The sequence below is a fragment of the Amphiura filiformis genome, chromosome 7 (assembly GCF_039555335.1).
Source record: "Amphiura filiformis chromosome 7, Afil_fr2py, whole genome shotgun sequence".
Lineage (NCBI taxonomy): Eukaryota > Metazoa > Echinodermata > Ophiuroidea > Amphilepidida > Amphiuridae > Amphiura > Amphiura filiformis.
Genome location: NC_092634.1, coordinates 49572375 through 49592670, shown reverse-complemented (window position 1 = coordinate 49592670; position 20296 = coordinate 49572375). Strand labels below are relative to the sequence as shown.

General features: G+C 36.6%; 4 protein-coding genes across 4 annotated transcripts; 2 read left to right on the top strand and 2 right to left on the bottom strand.

Annotated features, from left to right (window-relative positions):
* Positions 1–395: 395 nt before the first annotated feature.
* Positions 396–1403, top strand: LOC140157917 (histamine H4 receptor-like). The gene has a single exon (XM_072181165.1). The coding sequence runs from the start codon at positions 396–398 to the stop codon at positions 1401–1403; it is 1008 nt and encodes a 335-aa protein (XP_072037266.1).
* A 2246-nt stretch (positions 1404–3649) lies between these two features.
* On the bottom strand, positions 3650–5021 carry LOC140157916 (BTB/POZ domain-containing protein 17-like). The gene has a single exon (XM_072181164.1). The coding sequence runs from the start codon at positions 5015–5017 to the stop codon at positions 3650–3652; it is 1368 nt and encodes a 455-aa protein (XP_072037265.1). The 5' UTR covers positions 5018–5021.
* Positions 5022–9342: 4321 nt separating this feature from the next.
* Positions 9343–9702, top strand: LOC140157915 (uncharacterized). Its single transcript, XM_072181163.1, has one exon. The coding sequence runs from the start codon at positions 9343–9345 to the stop codon at positions 9700–9702; it is 360 nt and encodes a 119-aa protein (XP_072037264.1).
* Positions 9703–14754: 5052 nt separating this feature from the next.
* On the bottom strand, positions 14755–15840 carry LOC140157914 (BTB/POZ domain-containing protein 17-like). The gene has a single exon (XM_072181162.1). It carries the CDS (start codon positions 15838–15840, stop codon positions 14755–14757), a length of 1086 nt encoding a protein of 361 aa, XP_072037263.1.
* Between the last annotated feature and the right edge of the window lie 4456 nt (positions 15841–20296).

The window sequence follows — 20296 nt, the reverse complement described above, 5'->3', positions numbered from 1 at the left end:
TAATTTTGATACAGCCTGTATCATCGGAAGTTGGGATGAAATGATTTGAGTATTATAAATGAAGTCGCCTTTTTAAAAATATATCTGCGTTATGGTCATGTTTTTGATTTAGTCTTTTGATTTTTGAGATACTCTCATCGCAAATAGCGGTTTATATACAGATAATTTGATTCTTCATTCGCTTGCATTATCTCCGCGACTATAATACTGCTTTTCTTTTTCACGAAAATAAATAGTTGTATACAAATTACACAAGGATGGCAAATCAAACATATTTTACAACTGCCGTTCTGAGCAATTCCAGCACGTCCAGTCAAACATTAGACGTGCTAACAGAAGAAACCAGAGTAGAATCAGTCAACGATTCCTCTCTCCATCCTTAGATATTCTTCCTCATGTGGTTTAACGTAATCTTAACATCAGGTGGTAATCTTCTGACAGTTATTGCGTTCTTACGAGATAGGAACATCTATAGTAAACCAGCTAATTTGCTCATCTTGAATCTGGCTTTTGCCGATTTAAAAGTTGGATTAGTGTCTTTACCATTATTTAACTTATGGTGGCACTACGGAGATTGGATCTTTGGTGAATACGTGTGTAAATGGTGGGTAATCGTGGATTACACCGCTACGCTAGAATCTATGATCGCGATATTGCTGATCAGCTGGGATCGATTATGGATGGTAAGAAACATTCAAAGTTATGTTCAAAACCAAACAAGACAAAAAGTAGTGGTTATAATTCTTATTTCATGGATTCTTACATATTCCTACTACATTGTAACCGTTTTACTTTTGGAGCCAATTACGGGAAAGCGTAACATCGATTACACCAGTGATTGTGATTTTCCTCCAAATTATTACTTAAGCTTCACTATTTTTGAAGTAATGACGCAATTTACGATTCCAGTTTTAGCACTTTCTTATTTCAACCTCGGAGTGTTTTATGTTATTCGTAAGCGAGCGAAAGTTGGGCAAGTTAACGAAACATCGGCTGTTGGCCTGAGTGCGACAGCAGATACATTGCAAGCTGTTCCTATCACTCCAGCGTCTGGTAATGACCGATTGACTGACATACCCACAAATGATGACGACATGAATGCACGATCGCAGCGTGATGAAGATTCAACGAGTGTTCCGAAAGTCCCGAAACATAGTCTTCGTAAAGATCGCAAAGCAGCCATAACTCTGACTTTGTTGGTTGTTACTTATATACTTTGTTGGGCACCCTATAATGTGGTTATTATACTGGAGACTTTATCTGAGGACATTGTTTCTAAACCAGTTGCCTCTTTTACAGAATACTTATTGTGGATGAATTCTGGAATAAACCCGTTTCTCTATGTTGCTACTAATACGCAATTTAGAAACCAGTTAAAGACAATGTTTTCGTATGGAAGATAGAGCCTGTTGGAATTACCAATATGTGTCAGTAGTTGTTGCTACTTACACCAGTACATAGCATCTGCATCCTAAGTTATAATTGAAAGCATTCTCTTGGATCAGATTAAATGGGAACAGTTGAAACCGGAGTAGAATCTGTCAATGATGCCTCTCTCTATCCTTTGATATTCTTCCTCATGTGGCTTAACGTAATCTTACCATCAGGTGGTAATCTTCTGACAGTTATTGCGGTCTTAAGGGATAGGAACATCCGTAGTAAACCGGCTAATTTGCTCATCTCAGATCTTGAATCTGGCTTTTGCCGATTTAAAAGTTGGATGGGTGTCGTTACCATTATCTGATTATGTAACTTATGGTGGCACTACGGAGATTAGATCTTCGGTGAATACGTGTGTAAATGGTGGGTAATCGTGGATTACACCGCTACGCTAGAATCTATGATCGCGATATTGCTGATCTGCTGGGATCGATTGTGGATGATAAGAGACAATGTTATGTTCAAAACCAAACAACTTTGAGACAAAAAGTAGTCATGGTAGTAGTTATTCTTATTTCATGGATTCTTGCACATTCTTACTACATTGTTACCGATTTACTTTTGGAGCCAATTACTTAAGGGATCTGGAATGAGCGTTTTGAGCGTTTCAACAGTATTTTTAGGGGCCATGAGAACACCTCAGACGTATCGAATTGCATTCTGAATACGAAGCATGTCTTTCTGATATCAAATAATTTTTGAAAATCACGACATATGAAATTTTATGACAAATTATAAAAAATTTATATTTGTTAAATTTTTGATATATAACAGTCCTCGAAGTAAATTTTATAAAATCTAATGATATATTCTTAAAGTGTATGTAGCTGGGAGGAAAAGCCGACGATCAATTGAAAATTTTGACCTTTCATATTGAAGATATGGATTTTTTCCCAAAAAGCCCTAATTTTTTTTGGTGTTTTGGGAAAAAAATCCATATCTTCAATACGAAAGGTCAAATTTTTCAATTGATCGTCGGCTTTTCATACCACCTACATACACTTTAACTTAGTATAAATCATCAGATTTATAAAGTTTACTTCGAGTACTGTTAAATATCAAAATATCAATTTTTAATGATTTGCCATAAAATGTGTATTACATTGCGAATTTCAAAAATCAAAATTATTTGATATAAGAAGGACATTCTTCGTATTCAGAATGCAATTCGATATGTCTGATGTGCTCTAATGTCCCACAATAAATACTGTCCAAACGTTCATACCCCTTCCCTTAATTTATCATCATTATTGATATTCAATAGCTCTTTTGGAATTGAGCACGGTTAGCATGGTAAGGTACATCGTTTCACTGATACTTAGTCGTTTTAAAACAATAATAAGTGATTTACATAAAGAATGGATTACTATATAATTTTTTAGATGTTAGTTTTCACTGATCACATTGTCCCCTTTGAATTTCAAGCCAAACAAATGAGGTTCAACGAAGAAAATTGCGATATCATTCCATCGCCTCCGATGTGTGTATTAGCTCGCCAATCGTATTATGATTGTATTATTCAGCGGAGCTTCATGCAGCTGGGACGTATTAGACGTAAGACGAATAGGGATATGCCCGGGGGGTCACTCCCATTGTGTCCTGTACACCATCCGCGATAATCAACTTTTGAAAAGTACCCTAAACAAGGATTGAACCCTTGGCTAAAACGATACCCTAAACAGGGATTTTATTCCTTGCATCAAATTTCATACCCTAAATTTCATTTCAGCGTAATAGCCATTGCAATTTTGCTACCCTTTTATCCATTTTTCCATGTTTTTGACACCCTAAACGCGTTACGCGCGTATCGTGCCTACCCACGAAAAACTACCCTTTTTACGCGTTTTCATTATCGCGGATGGTGTACAGGCCACAATGGGAGTGACCCCCGGAGGATATTCACACAGTTTCTGATTCAATGTACACATGAGCTCTCACGCACGAGAAGTGTTAGCAATCATTCGATCGGTGAACTCGAAAGGAAACTGGAGATCTCCGGGTTTATTATGAAAACTTAAATTCTCCTGTAATTATTAATGTGGTATTTTAGTACACAATTGGGCATTACAATCATGCAAAAAGTAGAAATTCGAGAAAAATTACTTTTATGGCTTTAACTTAATTAAACATAGCGCCTCATAAACAGTAATTGCCATGTGCCATCTTAACACCAATCTCCTATTTTCAGGTCATATCCCGACCAACGAATTCAAACTTCCTCAATTGAAAAAGAGTACATGACATCATGAGGTGCGAATTCAGGATTGGAAGTACTGCCATGTTCAGGAAATTCTACAATTATTTGTCCGTTTTCTTCAGGAATTTGGGTTACAAATGAGCCGCTTATAGCTTCAATTGTGTGACCAGCCTTGTTGCGCATGAACAAGGCCAATTTGATACAAATGTCTTCTGGCAAATCAGAATACAGATCAAGGGTCTCTGAGATCTCGCGACGATGAAAATGCGAGTACGTAGGCCTACTGCCAACTCTACTTACGCTTGGAAGCCTAACCTGATACTTGCCAGAGCTATCAAACTTCCCCAATTCCCATTTGTAATACTCTGTTTCAGATGAAAACGTACATGTAGGTTTTAAGCTCGCACATTTTCCATTCCCAGTCCCCTCGAATGCGGCGACTGATAGAGACCCACTGCTTTCCATGTAAATTCGCTGATATTCTTCTGGCTTATTATCACCTCTAACAATTGCATAATGTGGATAAGACTTTTGAATTGCCAAATATCTAAAAGCGCTGGATAGGCATAGAGTCAGTAAGTGATTTTCTTTGCACACATGGAGAGACGCTAACTGAGACTTTTCGACTTGACACAAATAGTCTACAGTCATGTTTTTGAATCGTATGTGTGAGAGAACGCTTTTGACTTCTTTTTCTGTGACGGAATGACCTAAAAGCCATTTTTCGACAGCCTGAAATACAGTGTACTCATTGTAAACTACGATATCTGATCTTTCTAATATGGTCACAATCTGCTCTAATGATAATGAAAGCCAGCTGGTGAGATTGCATGCTTTGTCAAAATCAAAGCAAATCAGATCGTAACACTTTTGTTGCAAATCATGCATACTCATTTGATCAGCGAATGTTACCCACCCCAAAGCTGCCTCAACATCACCTTTGTTATAAAGCATATCTACCATATACTTCGTACAAGTATCTTTGAGACTTTGTACATCGTACTTATCAGCTAAAGTTACTATAGAAATTACAGTCTTATTAGTTACAGTCACTGTACCGCTGTAGAAATATCTCAAGAACATCTCGAAGGCTTCTTCACAACTTGGTGTTTCTACCAGCTTTACCTCGCCACTACTGCCTTCCTTCCAAGTGCCGCCATAGAACATTAGCTGGAAATAGGGACTGGATGCGGCTAAGATGGCCTTGTGGACCGGGTAGCGTTTCTCGGCAACTACCAAGGTAACATCAAAGTAATTTCCAGTCACATATAATTGTTGAGACAGGTTTTCCAAGACAGCTGTTTTGTCATCCAAAGTTGACTCTGCAACTTTTGATTGTAAGTTTTCATCAAGAGTGTCAACTTTCGTAGGTTTTGCCATGTTATGATCTGTGACAATAAAAGCGGAGAAATATACATTTTTTAATTATCTTATATATTTATTCTATAACTCGTTTATTGCGCTGAGTAAACTGTATCGTCATTATAAGCTATTGTATCACTAAAGAAAAGAATTTCTTGTTTTTAGATTCGTCCCATTATGTAAGACCAGGGGCCAGGGGCGTCAACACTTTAGGCCTTAAATTTGGGTTCTGTCAAATTTATCGTGTTCAAAGGTGGGCCGGGATGACTTTTGGGCAAGCTGATAGGCGGGTGGGGGGGGGGGGGCGAATTTGAGCACAACTATGAAGGCAAATAAATTTGGCACGACGTTGAGAGATTTTACCTGGAGTCGCATGATTATTGCGCAACTCCTAATGAATGTTTCTATGGGAGAGAAAGGTATATTAGAGCAGCTTAATTTTTGACCCATTTGTTTGGTATATTTACCCAGAACCTCATTGAAGTTCTTATTTTGATGGAAGCCAAGTCCAATCGATCAGAATGTTTAGCTGTAGCCATGTATCTGTTTTATGGCAAAACAACAGAGTGTGCACCTAATATCTAATATCACATCATTTTTAGTAAACATAGTAAACACATAAAAAAAAGCCCACACTTGATTGGGTGATTATAACTCTGACTACTCATAAATATAATAATGATAATAATAAATAATAAAACAAATTCGCCGAATGGGTGAGAAATTTTAAAATCATTGATTCGGTGCGTTTTGAAAAGTTTGCAAATTCGAACAGATTCACGGTATGAAATTGCACACCCTAATATTTCCCACTCCTCTAAAGTCAGCTACTGGCCATGAACGAGTGCCATCGATCGGCAACTGCTGCTCGGGCGGTCGTTTCAACCTGGAGAGCATTGTGCATGTCGATACCCATTAAAAGGTATTATTTTGAAGTAAATTACGCTTTTGAGTTTTGATCACATCGTTTAAAACAGTTTTAATAAACCGCAACTTCTTTTTTTTTTTTAATGTCAAGCATATCTAGGCATTAACAGCTGATATCTAGTAGATAACACTGAGGAAACTTCAGCTAGGCAAAAGTGACCTGATCGGAACCGTCTGTAACGAGGTCTTTTTTTTATCATCGGTCATCTGCCGCGTCTCTTAACAGATTAGCCAGGTGGAGAGCGAAATTAGATTTGTTGGTCCTACAGGGAATTGAACCCGGGACCTCTCGCACCAAAGGCAAAGACCTTAACCAGTGTGTCACAATGCTCCCTTGTCCTGTTTGTTGTGAACCAAATTTACCGTACATAATATTCCATCAAATGTTGAATGATTACTGAAAAGCACTGCCCGCATTGTTCTGGTCTATCCCACGAAACTCGGCGAGCTGATCCTGGTTGCGATGGTTATTATTATGAAGGCTGACTATGATTAGAGCTTTCGAATGATGCTCAAAGGTTTATTTGGTGCGTCTTGGACCAAAGTGATTTTGAAAGAGACTTTCTGTAAAGAGCAATGATCTTTATATGTAATTGCGCAATATAAATTTATATGGCTTTTTAAATTAAATCTAAGCCACGTCTGAACATATTCAACATGAGAAAAAAAAATACAATATTGAGGTTTAACATTTGATATATCAATATAGAAACTTACCGTAGCGATGCTTTGATTATTTATGAGGTTGCCGATGACTTGATTATAAGCCCTTTCTTTTGACTCCTCGTGAAAACCAATTATTAATTTCAGCAGGTTTTATAAAAATAAGAACTGCTAAACATCATGTAAATAGTAGACCAAACGTACCATTTATACAAGTATAAAAGTTCTGTTACGATAAGTGTTTACCAAGTTCAAAGTCTTATTTAACACGTGGGCGAGAATAGTCACATGATTTACGGTGACTTGGTCACTTGAATTACACAATGAAAGTTCATTTGATAATGACTATAGGTTTGGATGACACATTTTAGTAGAAGCTAATAAATTAAAGCAAAGCTCTCTACGTACATCTAACAAAATGAGTTACTGGTGACATTGTTCCCGAATTCGATTTTGAGTCATGGACAAAAGTTTGCAAACTATAGGCATATTATGTTTATCAAATTCAGAGTCTTTTAGGTGCGCGAAGATCGATCGTTATCGCGTCACTTAAAAGGACATTTCGTGATCCATAGCATCACCCCCCCACCTTTCTCCAAAAAAATTGCGATTTTTATATCACTGGAAACCTCTGGCTACATAATGTTTATGAACAAAAAAATTCTTGCAGATTAATTCGTTTAGCAAAGATATCGTGAAATTTGAATTTCGTTCTGGTATACCAGAACGAAATTACAACACATTGTCTATGAAGCAGTGTAATATGGTAATCTGGTAAGAGCACAAATCAAATTATACCATAGTTATGGGAGACTTTAATGCTAAAGTTGGTAAACAACAAGAAGGTGAAGAAAATATCTTGGGAAAATTTGGAGTTGGAGAAAGAAATAGAAGGGGTGAGACCATGATAGAATTTGCTGCCCAACACAGTCATCCCAGCAAACACAAAAACGTTTTAAAAACGTTTTAAATAAGTTATATTTTGGATTTTGGTTTAGGTAAAAACGTTTTAATAACATTAAAATGTCGGGTTATATAAAGGTCATGAAAACATTTTAAAACGTTTTGTATGAAAACACACTACAACAATATTTTTAAAATGTTTTAAAAATGCTATTGGAAACTATTTTTGCAAACATTTTTTGGCAAATATTTTGTCAACACTTAAATAACATTATCTTAAAATATTTGCACCCAGCAAACACAGAAATGTTCTTAAAATGTTTTTTACAAAACTTTCTAATAACATTTAACTTTATTATAAATATTTTTGTCAAACATTTTTCGCAAAATATTTTTTCAACCCCAAAATAACATTATGTTTAAAATGTTTTGTATCAAGTTTTCAAAAATGTTTTTGGAATGTTATTAAAACGTTTTTATACTCTTTATATAACCCGACATTTAAACGTTTTCTGTAATACATTCTGTGTGAGCTGGGCAGTAGATTATCAGAAAATGTTTTTTATTGTTATGAAAACGTTTTATACCCTTAATATATCTTTTATATAACCCGACATTTAAATGTTTTCTGACAGCCTTTTTGTAACTTTTTGCGAATAATGTCGAAAACGTTTTGTGTTTGCTGGGTTGTGATCACAAATACCTGCTTCAAGAAAAATGTGAATATATACTGGACTTGGGAAAGCCCAAATGGCCATACCAAAAATCAAATTGACTTTATACTCAGTAGTCAGAGAGGAATTGTGAAAAACTGTAAAGTCATCACAAGAGTAGATATCGCTAGTGACCACAGAATGGTGAGAGCCTGCATTCACATCAGCAGAAAGTTAGGCAGAGTTAAATTCATCAAGAGTCAGAAAAAGAAGAAAGTTAACTTGCTTAAACTAAGAGAAAGGAAGGAAGAATTTCAAATCCAATTGCAAAATAGATTTCATATCTTGGAAGATGAACATCTCAATATAGATGACAGATGCAGCCTGATAACTAACATCATCTTAGAAGAGGCAGCATTTGTAGCACCTCCAAGTAAAAGCTCCAAACAGAAGACAGAGGAGGATATTGAAATCGACCAATTGAATTCAAAAAGAAAGCAACTCAGGGAAAAAAATAACAAGTCAGCAAGAGAGAAAGTAGAATATGCTGAACTTGTTAAAACAACCAGAAAGAAACGAAGACAGAGAAATAGAAAGAGGAAGGAGAAACTAATTCAAAACATACTGGAAATGGGAAAAGGTCCCAAAGAAATAAATAAAAAAAAGTCGACAGAAGGTCAGAATCCAAAAACTGCGCAAAAAAGATGGTTCACCAACTTCAAATAGGGAGGAAATCCTCAAAATATGTTCAGACTTCTATCAAGAACTATACAATTCACACACGGAGGCCAAGAGCCAAGAAGCCAAAATAACATCACCAGAAAACTCAGAATTACCAGACATCACATTTCGTGAAGTAGAAACAGCAATCAAGGAGATGAAGAAAAACAAGGCACCAGGACTAGATGAGATAACAAAGGCTATTCTCGAGGAGGGAGGAAGTGAAGTAATAACCCATCTAGCAAAACTGTTTAACCAAATCATCATCAAAAATGCATCCCACAATCTTGGAAGGAAGCAAAAATCATTCTTCTTCACAAGAAGGGAGACAAAGCAGACATCAAGAATTACAGACCCATTAGTCTTCTCTTACATCTGTACAAAATTTTCACAAATATTCTTCAAAATAGACTAAAGAAAGAACTGGATGAACATCAACCACGAGAGCAGGCAGGTTTTAGAGAAGGTTTCTCAACCATGGACCATCTACTTGCAATAAACCAACTCATAGAAAAGTCAAACGAATACCAACTTGACTTATGTATTAGATTCATTGATTACGAGAAAGCATTTGATTCCGTAGAACATCAGGATCTCTTCCGAGCACTGAGAGAAATAGGAATAAATGAAGGGTATGTTTGTATTCTGGAGGATATATACACAGATGCAACATCTCGAATCCATCTGGATACTGACGTTTCTAAAATTGTTAAAATATCCAGAGGAGTTAGACAAGGAGATACGTTGTCACCAAAGATATTCACTGCAGCTATGGAGGCTATCTTAAAAAACTACCTTTGGATGAAAGAGGAATCAATGTTGATGGAGAAAAATTAACAGACCTCCGATTTGCAGATGACGTTGCCCTTACTACCTCAACAGTGGAGGATATGGAAATACAACTTAATGACTTGAACAAAGAAAGTAAGAAGGTGGGATTGAAAATGCACAAAGGAAAAACAAAATATATGACAAATATGGCAACAGATAAAAAGATCGTTATTGAAGATCAGGAAATTGAAAGAGTTGAGGAGTATAATATCTGGGCCAAACACTGAGGTTAAAGGATTGTTCGAAGGAAGAAATATTGAGAAGGATAAAAGCAGGATGGAGTTGCTTTGGAAGACATAAAGAAATCTTATGCAACAAAAATATACCCACGTCACTCAGAAGGAAAGTATATAATCAATGTGTCCTTCCAACAATGACGTATGGCTCTGAAACATGGTCATTAACTAAATACTTAGAAACTAAACTACAATCCGCTCAAAGAGCAATGGAACGGCAAATTTTAAACATCTCACTGCGAGACAAAGTAAGGTGCTCGACCATCAGACAGCTGACCGGTGTTGCAGACATTTTGAGAAAATTCAAACAATCAAAATGGAGATGGGCTGGACATGTCGCCAGAAATATATAGATATATAGATAGAAAGGTATGGAGTGATCATGAGGAGGGCTACATCCAACAGTGGATTGACATAGCCTAGATAGATAGATAGATAGAATCTGGTAATACACATAATCATGCATGATTCGCAAACGCGAAATCGGAATCAACTGAAATTTTAGGAATAAGCCTTTTTCGTGGATATCTACTGAAAATGTCATAAAAAGAGGATGCTAGGATCAAGAAGTGAAATGCGTGGAATTTGAGCAGCGTGAACATAGTCAAAACAATCGTATCTCCAACTTTCATGGTAGATAAGCCCAAGTTGCATGTTGTGTGCAGACTTAAATTCAGTACTAAACACCCTTCATTCTCAGTACACCCGTGATCTCCTTGCATTAAGCATATTTTCGAGGACCAAGTCAGTACAGAGGCTGGTGCAGAATGGGCTATTCCAGAAAATAGATGCACACCCCTATAGAGGAGTTCGGATATCCGGACTTTTGTCCACTCGTGACTGTTGGAAATCCAGACTTTTAAAGTGCCCAAAGACAAAAAAATCCGGCAGAAAAATAGTTTAAAATCAGAAATCCTCAATTTGAGAGCTCATTTCCGTGATTTTCCCCACATTTGATTGGATTTCCAAGTTTTTTCCAGGAAAGCAGACTTGGAAATCCGGACATTTCTTTGATTGAAAATTTACTCCTCTATAGGGGGTGTGCACCTATTTTCTGGAATAGCCCAATATCAGAAAAGGTTGGGTCTGCCTCAGGTGCGTCTTGGATAAAAAAGTGATTAGCGACTTTCTGTAAAGAGCAATGATATGTAATTGCGCAAGTTGTGCAAGTTCACGAAATATCGGCTGTTGGCCTGAGTGCGACAACAGACACATTGGAAGCTGTTCCTATCACTCCAGCGTCTGGTGATGACCGATTGGATATCCAATGATAACGTCATGGATGTGATTATTTTATTGGAGATTTTGTCCGAGGACTTTGTTTCTCAACCAGTTGCCTCTTTTACAAAATACTTATTGTTGATATATTTTGGAATAAACCCGTTTCGCTATGTTGCTACCAATACGCAATTTAGAAACCAGTTTAAGAAAACGTTTTCGTATGGAAGACAGTTGGGTCACAACCATTGACAAAGTTTAATATTTTAACTACATTTGTGAGTGGACGCGGCGAATCAGCCGTAAACTCGGCAAATTGTATTCTGAGTTAAAGTGTAAAATGTATGTGAAGGTCGTATTCATAGGTGTATCAATTCGTTGCGACAAGTATCTTATCAAACGCTGTTTAAATCAATCAATAATACTACTGCTGAAGAGGATAATAAGCTTCTACCTATTTCTATAGAATAGTTCTTGTCTTTGTTTGCTTTGGCTAAATCCTGTTCAAGTGGTAGATAACAAAGCATTGTATTTTGTCTAGGTATGTATAATCAACAATGAACAATGAGAGGATATTTCTGAACCTCGTTGACTTGGGGATGATTTGAAATGACCGCCAATTATGACTGTTGGATATTTATTGCCAGAAATGTAGAAAAAGAGACACACGTAGAACCGATAAAAAATACAATTTTGTCGAAGGAGCAGAGTTCAACAAATCATAACCCCGCTTTTGGATATCGTTTGAAGTCAAATGATATACCATTTTAAAGCCTATGGTATATATTTTCTAAACACGGGGCCGACTTTACGGCTGATTCGCCGCGTCCAGTCACATTTATAAAATAAAATGTTCTGAATAATTTGATCCTTCAATTTTCGGAGTATCAAATTTTACTGTTGTTTCGAAAAATTGGTCCTACTTTAATTTCGGAATAACAAAAATAGGGAATGAAGACCTTTAGGAATAATCTGAGAAAGTATGAAATACGTTTGCAATAATGCTGATCTACGGCAAATCCGCAAATATATAAAACCTATCAAATATGACGTTGAAATAATGAAATAATAATATATGCATCTTGATTATTGTAACCATTTTTGGAATCCAAAATTCGGCAAAATGAACATTTCGGATCTCAGTAAAAACAATGATGGTTTAATACCACAGGCAGTAACTATAAATATTTGACAAGAATCTCTATGAATTTTATCATCATTTTAATGATGATAAAAAGTTGTTAACGTCGCATGCGATACATTGGTTGGCTCTTTTGGATCAATATATAGGAATTGAACACGGTCAGCATGGTAAGATAAATCCTTTCACTGATATTTAATTGGTCTGACGTGATTAAGGGAGGTCTAATGAGCGTGAACCTGGTTTGGATGCAGAGGGAGTGTGCCTGTAACAGACACAGCCACCAGAAAAGGACCAGCTCAGATCGCGCGCCAAATAAGTTTGCAGTCCAGAAATTTCATTTTTTCTCAGCCTTGCAAAAAATAGGCAGAGGTGGGAATCGAACCCGGGACCTCGGTGTTGTAAAACCTACTGCGTTACCACTGAGCCAACTGACAATCAGCTATGAGAAGTTTGATAGTAATCCTTGATATTGCTGAATAGAATAAATCAATACTGATAGGTCTATTTATCTAATGTACGATGTTATTCAAATTGGCCTATAAACTAGGAATATAATGTGAAATGACTATCAATCGATCAATCAATCAAGTTGTCAAGTTATCAACAATCAATAATAAACCGACGTAGGCCTATCATGGAATATTACTAACTAGGCCTACTAACTAATATACCAAATAAATAAAATAAATAAATAAGTCAGTAAATAAATAAATAGGCATAGGCCTAAATAAATAAATAAATACATAATGCAGAATGCAGTTAGTATTTTAGTTGCAAAATTCCAAACATTCTATTCACACATTCTATTATAATTTTCTGCTATACACGCAAAGGACCTGTGCCTTTAATATGTCCGCGCCTAATCAATAATGAGTCTTTCACCATGCTCACACACCATGTTAAACTATTGTATCCCTGCAAGTATTATACTGACCAAGTCCTAACACCTCAATGAAATGGTGCTATAACGTACCCAATCAAGCGAACATATCAAGGTCATATCAGGGCGTTATACAAAGAATGGTCAAAGGTCAACGTTTCCAAAGAAGTATAGTAATAGATGTATACACAAGCTTTCGTGCGGGAAACATAAACACATAGTCGTCAGTCGTGTGGTTTTTATGAGATTTGATACGGCGCTGAAGTCTATTGGCTGTCCCAAAATCAGTACCAGACCCGGTTTCCAGACGGCAATGTGTGTGTTGTTACAAGGAACGCAAACTCATTTTATCAATGAGTGAACCACATAGAGGAATACGACATCTATCGTGAGCCAATCTGCATTCTGTTGCCTGCAAAAGCCGACGATCAGGTAAAAATTCTAAAAGCAGCGTGACTAGATATTTGCGTTAATTTCATGATACGTGTAAAACGCATTGAAAACGCCAAATTGCAGTCATAAAATATATAATATTAGTAAATCACCCAATCGAATGTTAACGTAGGTATGTGGAAAAGAACTGCAATAACAATAACAAACTATGTGCCCAAAGAGTTGTCTTTGGCATGTCGCTTTTTGAAATATGACCAAAAATATCAAATTTTGGAAAAACGCCCCAAAATTTAAAACAAACACGAACCTTCCAAAATAAATATATATTAGCACTCGGCGGCCCAGTCACTACCTGCCGCTGTGATTTGGGGTAACTCATTGCTTCCCCTCTCCAGATACCGGAACTTCAAGGTCGCTCATACCCCAGCCCTTAAAAATAGCGCCTGTAATTGCCATGTCCCATCGTAACACTTATATCCTCTTTTCAGGTCATATCCCGACCAACGAATTCACACTTTCTCAAAAAGAGTACATGAGTAAAAGAGTACATGACATCATGAGGTGCAAATTCAGGATTGTCTGTAGGATTAGAAGTATTGGCACATTCAGGAAATTCTACAATTATTTTCTCGTTTTCTTCAGGAATTTGGGTTACAAATGAGCCACTGATAGCTTCAATTGTGTGACCAGCCTTGTTGCGTATGAGCAATACTAATTTGACGCAAATGTTTTTTGGCATATTTAAAGAGGAGAGCGTGGCCTAGCGGTTAAGGCATAGGACTGTGAACCCAAGGGTCAAGGGTTCGAATCCCAGGTCCGGCTCTTTGTGTCCTTGAGCAAGACACTTCACTCTACTTGCTTAGTGCTTCGGCGGGCACTTTAAGCTGTCGGTCCCGTGTACATGCATATTTTCTCACATTAATGTAGTGTGCACGTTAAAAAACGTCACAGGCTATTCGAAAAGAGCAGGGGATCATCCCGGTCATGTTGACTGTACTTCAAAATACACTCATCTACTCTAGGTTCCAGAGTAAAAATAAGTACAGCTTGTCTGTACGCAGTGCGACAATACTCATACATATGAGGGAGGCACTTATAAGGAAGAAGAAGAAGAAGAAGGAAACACAGATCAATGGTCATTGATATTTTATGGCCATGATAATGCGAGTACATTTTGTCAACTCTGGTTACGCTTGGAAACCTAACCTGATACTTGCTAGAGCTATCAAACTTCCCCAATTCCCATGTATAATATTCTGTTTCAGATGTAACTGTGCTGTGCATCTAGGTTTTAAGCTCGCACATTTTCCATCCCCAGTCCACTCGAATGTTGCAGTCGATAGAGACCCACTGCTTTCCATGTAAATTCGCTGATATTCTGCTGGCTTATTATCACCTCTAATTGCATCATGTGGATAGGACTTTTGAACTGCCAAATATCTAAAAGCTCTGGATAAGCATAGAGCCAGTAAATGATTTTCTTTGCACACATCGAGAGACACTAACTGAGACTTTTCGACTTGACACAAATGGTCAACAGTCATGTTTTTGAATCGTATATGTGAGAGAACACTTCTGACTTCTTTTACTGTGATGGTATGGCCTAGTAACCATTTTTCGACAGCCTGATATACGGTGAACTCATTGGAAGCTACAATATCTGATCTTTTCAGTATGGTCAAAATCTGCTCTAATGATAATAAAAGCCAGCTGGTGAGATAGGATGCTTTGTCAAATTCAAAGCAAATCATATCGTAACACTTTAGTTGCAGAACATGCATTCTCATTTGTTCAGCGAATGTTACCCATCCCAAAGCTGCCTCAAAATCTCCTTTGTTATAAAGCATGTTTACCATATACTTCGAACATGTATTTTTGAGACTTTGTACATCATACTTATCAGCTAAAGTTACAATAGGAATTACAGTCGCATTAGTTACAGTTACTGAACCGCTGTAGAAATATCTCAAGAACGTCTCAAAGGCTTCTTCACAACTTGGTATTTCTACCAGCGTTACCTCGCTACTACTGCCTTCCTTCCAAAAACTGCCATAGAACATTCGCTGGAAGTATGGACTGGATGCGGCTAAGATCGCCTTGTGGGCCGGGTAGCGTTTCTCGGCAACTACCAAGGTAACATCAGAGTAATTTCCAGTTACAAATAATTGCCGAGACAGGTTTTCCAAGACAGCCGTTTTGCCATCCAAAGTTGACTCTGCAACTTTGGATTGTAAGTTTTCATCAATAGTGTCAACTTTCGTAGGTTTTGCCATGTTATGATCTGTGACAATAAAAGCGGGAAAATATTTTTAAATTATTTTATATGTTAATTCTAGACCTCTTTACCATTGTGCTGTACTAACCCAGCAAACACAAAACGTTTTCGACATTATTCGCAAAAGGTTATAAAAGGTTGTCAGAAAACGTTTAAATGTCGGGGTTATATAAAGGGTATATTAAGAGTATAAAACGTTTTCATAACCTTAAAAACATTTTTTGATAATCTACTCCTCAGCAAACAAAAATGTTTTATAGAAAACGTGTAAATGTCGGGTTATATAAATGGTATAAAACGTTTTAATAACATTCCAACAACATTCTTGAAAACTTGATACAAAACATTCTAAACAGAATGTTATTTTGAGGTTGAAAAAATATTTTGCGAAAAATGTTTGCCTAAAATATTTTCAATAACGTTTTAAAAACGTTTTCATGACCTTTATATAACCCGACATTTAAATGTTATTAAAAGGTTTTGAAAAAAACATTTTAAGAACATTTCTGTGTTTGCTGGTTTCAATATTTCAACATAATGTTATTTACGTATTGACACAATATTTGGCAAAAATGTTTTCAAAAATAGTTTATAATAACATTTTTTGAAAACATTTCAAAATATTGTTGTAGTGTGTTTTCATACACAAAGTTTTAAAACGTTATCATGACCTGTATATAACCCGACATTTTAATGTTATTAAAACGTTTTTACCTAAACCAAAAGCCAAAATATAACTTATTTAAAACGTTTTTAAAACGTTTTTGTGTTTGCTGGGAAGCTGTATCTTCATTATAACCTATTATATCAGTAAAGAAAGGAATGGATTTCTTCATCATTTTTTTAGATTCGTTCCATTATGTACAACGTATAATGTGATTGGTAATGATTCTATACACATAAGAGAAAAGCATACACTTTTAATATATATCACATTAATAATTACTACTAATTATCATCTTTTTGTCAACGCCAGGCATGGGGCAAAGTGAATTTCAGGGGGGGGGGGATCAACAAATTTCAGGGGGGGGGATCAACAATGGCATTCCCCCCCATGTCCCCGTGGCGTCACCCCTGGACATGCGCCTTGCTAGTGAAACACACCCGAGCACCTATACATACTGCAGTTACTGTCCGTTTTCCTATACACAATACACAGTGCTCTTTCCCATTGACGCGTGACCTTTACAAATAGCCCTACGTTAACAGTATGGGGATATGACTAGTTAACGTCGCTGTGTGAAAAATAACCGGCCAATATTAAAAGTACTCTTCTAAAGTTCTAGAAAATATAGTTTTTAACATGTCCTAAATTTTAGCTAATTTAGATGTTTGGAAATATTCGTACTTTGGTGTTTTAGTTAATGTTATAGGTAATAGTACATTGCCTAGTTAACGTCGCTGTGTGAAAAATAACCGGCCAATATTAAAAGTACTCTTCTAAAATTCTAGACAATATAGTTTTGTAACATGTCCTAAATTTTAGCAAATTTAGATGTTTGGAAATACTCGTACTTTGGTGTTTTAGGAAGGATATGTAAACGACAGATAACACCAAAAATATGAAGAAATTATTTCTAAACCGTGTTAAGTCAAAAATCATTATGTTGCTCATTTTCAAGAATGCTGGTTTACAAAAAGCACGACATTGTCTGATTTCGTGAACAAAGCCACACATAACATTGTTTCCTTTCGTTTCCTTTATAATCGGTTACCAAACTGAAGCTATGAATACCAGATTTATTGCGATATCGCACATGAAAACAGTCACTTGTGCACAACCAGAGAAGATCCGATTTAATCAGTTGAGCTGTTTCAATGAGTGTTATCTTGGTTTAATAGCTTTTAATGGGGTTAAGTCCTGCAAAGGTCGAGATGAATTCTACTGTAGACATGACTGCATCATGATCCTCTATTGTATGTTCAAGGTGCATTTTACATCAAGTATTTAAGACAAGTGAATAACAAAAAGTAAGTATGAAGTAGAATGAAATAAACGTGGTCATGATGTTTGAATACAGCATTATTTTATTGGCACTATAAAGGGGATGCCTCTCAAGTAAACACGGGTTATTGCTTAACCCTAACCGTACCAGGTACTACAAAAATACTTCTTGATATATTTCACGCATTCCTACACCTCAATGGCAGCCACAGCTGGGTCCCCCTTAGGTCTATCCCACCTAAAATGTGCAAATGATGTGGCCTTGGCGGGGATATTAAACTGCATTCCATCACCCGTGTTACACGTAGACAAAAGAATGATGAAAGTTTACAAAACAATACAATTCAACATCGAATTTTAAGCGGATTTGATCCACCCAATTGGGCAGTAATAACACCAGTTTGGTGCAGACGGGACCCAGTAATGGCCGACTGTATTCTGACCATCGCTTGGCTCATTGGATTCGTCTATATGCGCTGTTGGTGCGTGCATTCCACGTGGTGTGATGACGCAATCACCCTAAGTGTTATATAGGCACGGTTTCGCTGGCCAGCGAAGCCCAAAACCCGTGGCTAATTGTCGCCGACCCAGTGCCCGGGCCCAGTGCTTGGCATGCGAGGTGTCCCGGGTTCGCATCCCACCCAGAGCAAACAACTATTTTCTTTTCTTTGTTTTCTCTCTTTATTCCTTCCTTCTTTCCCTTCCCGTCGCCAAAAAGCCCTTAGGCCGTTAGGGTTAATAGCAATTATCAACAGATATTGTCTTTTACTTTCAAAATACCATCCTCTTAAATAACAAAGTATCTGATATATTGTTAACTTGTATCCCGTAAGCAATTGAATACATGAATACAAAACCCACCCAAGTCCATGGGAAGTGATTTTGAGAGAAAAACCTTTGTATCATTTTAATTCCTTAAGTTAGATTTACCTGGTCAATATGGTAAGTTTTACGTGCAAATGAGTGGATTAAACTGTATAAAGTATGACGATTAGCATTTCAGGGACTTTGTAGGGTTCATTTTAAATTTTGGACTTGGGTGGTTTTTTGAATCATATACAAAGACAACAACGTTGGAACGAGATTACCACTAGTAAGATAATACAAAATAAAGCACACAGGTATGTATAATGTTGATAAGCATTCTGCCATGTAATATAAACCACACACGTTCCTTTATTAACCCCCTTTTTTCCCCCAAAAGTCACCCTCCAGCAATGAATGTGTTACAAGTGGGCTTTTATACATACTGGATTTCAATCAATGTGTTACAAGACTCAAATCACGGAATTGGGTGGTTCTTTCATACATGCTATTTCTCACATGCTCAATAGAGACAGATGATGAATTTGAGTTGTTCTTTCATACATATGACAGGCCTATGTATAGCAACAATTTCCCATGCTTAACTCAATTTGGCCAACGTATGGACTTGGGTGGGTTTTGTATTCATATATTCAATTATCAACAGATATTGTCTTTTACTTTGGAAGCAGGTTGATTCAAAATACCATCCTCTCAAATAACAAGACAGTATCATGGTATCTGATATGTTGTTAACTTGTATCCCGTATTATTTGGCGTTAAGAGCTCTGGTAGCAACGTTTGGACAGTATTTTTGTGGGACATATCGAATTGCATTCTGTATACGAAGAATGTACTTCTGATATTAAATAATTTAGTTTTTTTGAAATTCGCGATATAATTCACATTTTATGGCAAATGATTAAAAATTATATTTAACAGTCCTCGAAGTAAACTTTATAAATCTAATGATATGTACTTAAAGTGTATGTAGCTGGGATAAAAGCCAGTCATCAATTGAAAATTTTGACCTTTCGTATTGAAGATATGGATCCCCCCCCAAAAAAAAAAACACCAATAAATTAGGTCTTTTTGAGAATATAATTATGCCAATACTGTTAGGCTCAATTGTTGCATCAAAGTTGGTTAATCTACAGTACTAAAACCCGCGAAACGGCATCCGACGCAAACGAGCGCAGAAAGAACCTGCGAAATGGCATACGCGAAACAGCATCCATCGTGAACGAGCACAAAAAAATTATTGTGTAAAATATTTTTACCGAGTTTTACCCAATAGCTTGATTTGTTTGTACAAAACACATTGTTAAGTTCTATACATACATCTAAATTGTGTAAAATTTTACATAAGTTGTTTAGATAGATAGATTTATTATTATCTTTTCACTCATTACATGATACAAGAACAATACATAAGAATGATACATTATAAAGATATAAAGAATAATACATATATAATAAACTATGGAAATGCATAATAAAACGACGAGTGAAGGAATTACAGTTGAGGCCCAGAGGCCTGTAGCTCTGTAACCCCTTGATACAGGTATATGGCATTTTATGACATGGCAGCAGGTTGGTAGACAACAAAAACGCCGAGTCCAACCAACCAGCTGTCATGTCCATCAATGACATATAAAGGAGACACTTTTGGGCAGGTTATCAATTTTGAGGTTTTTACATATCT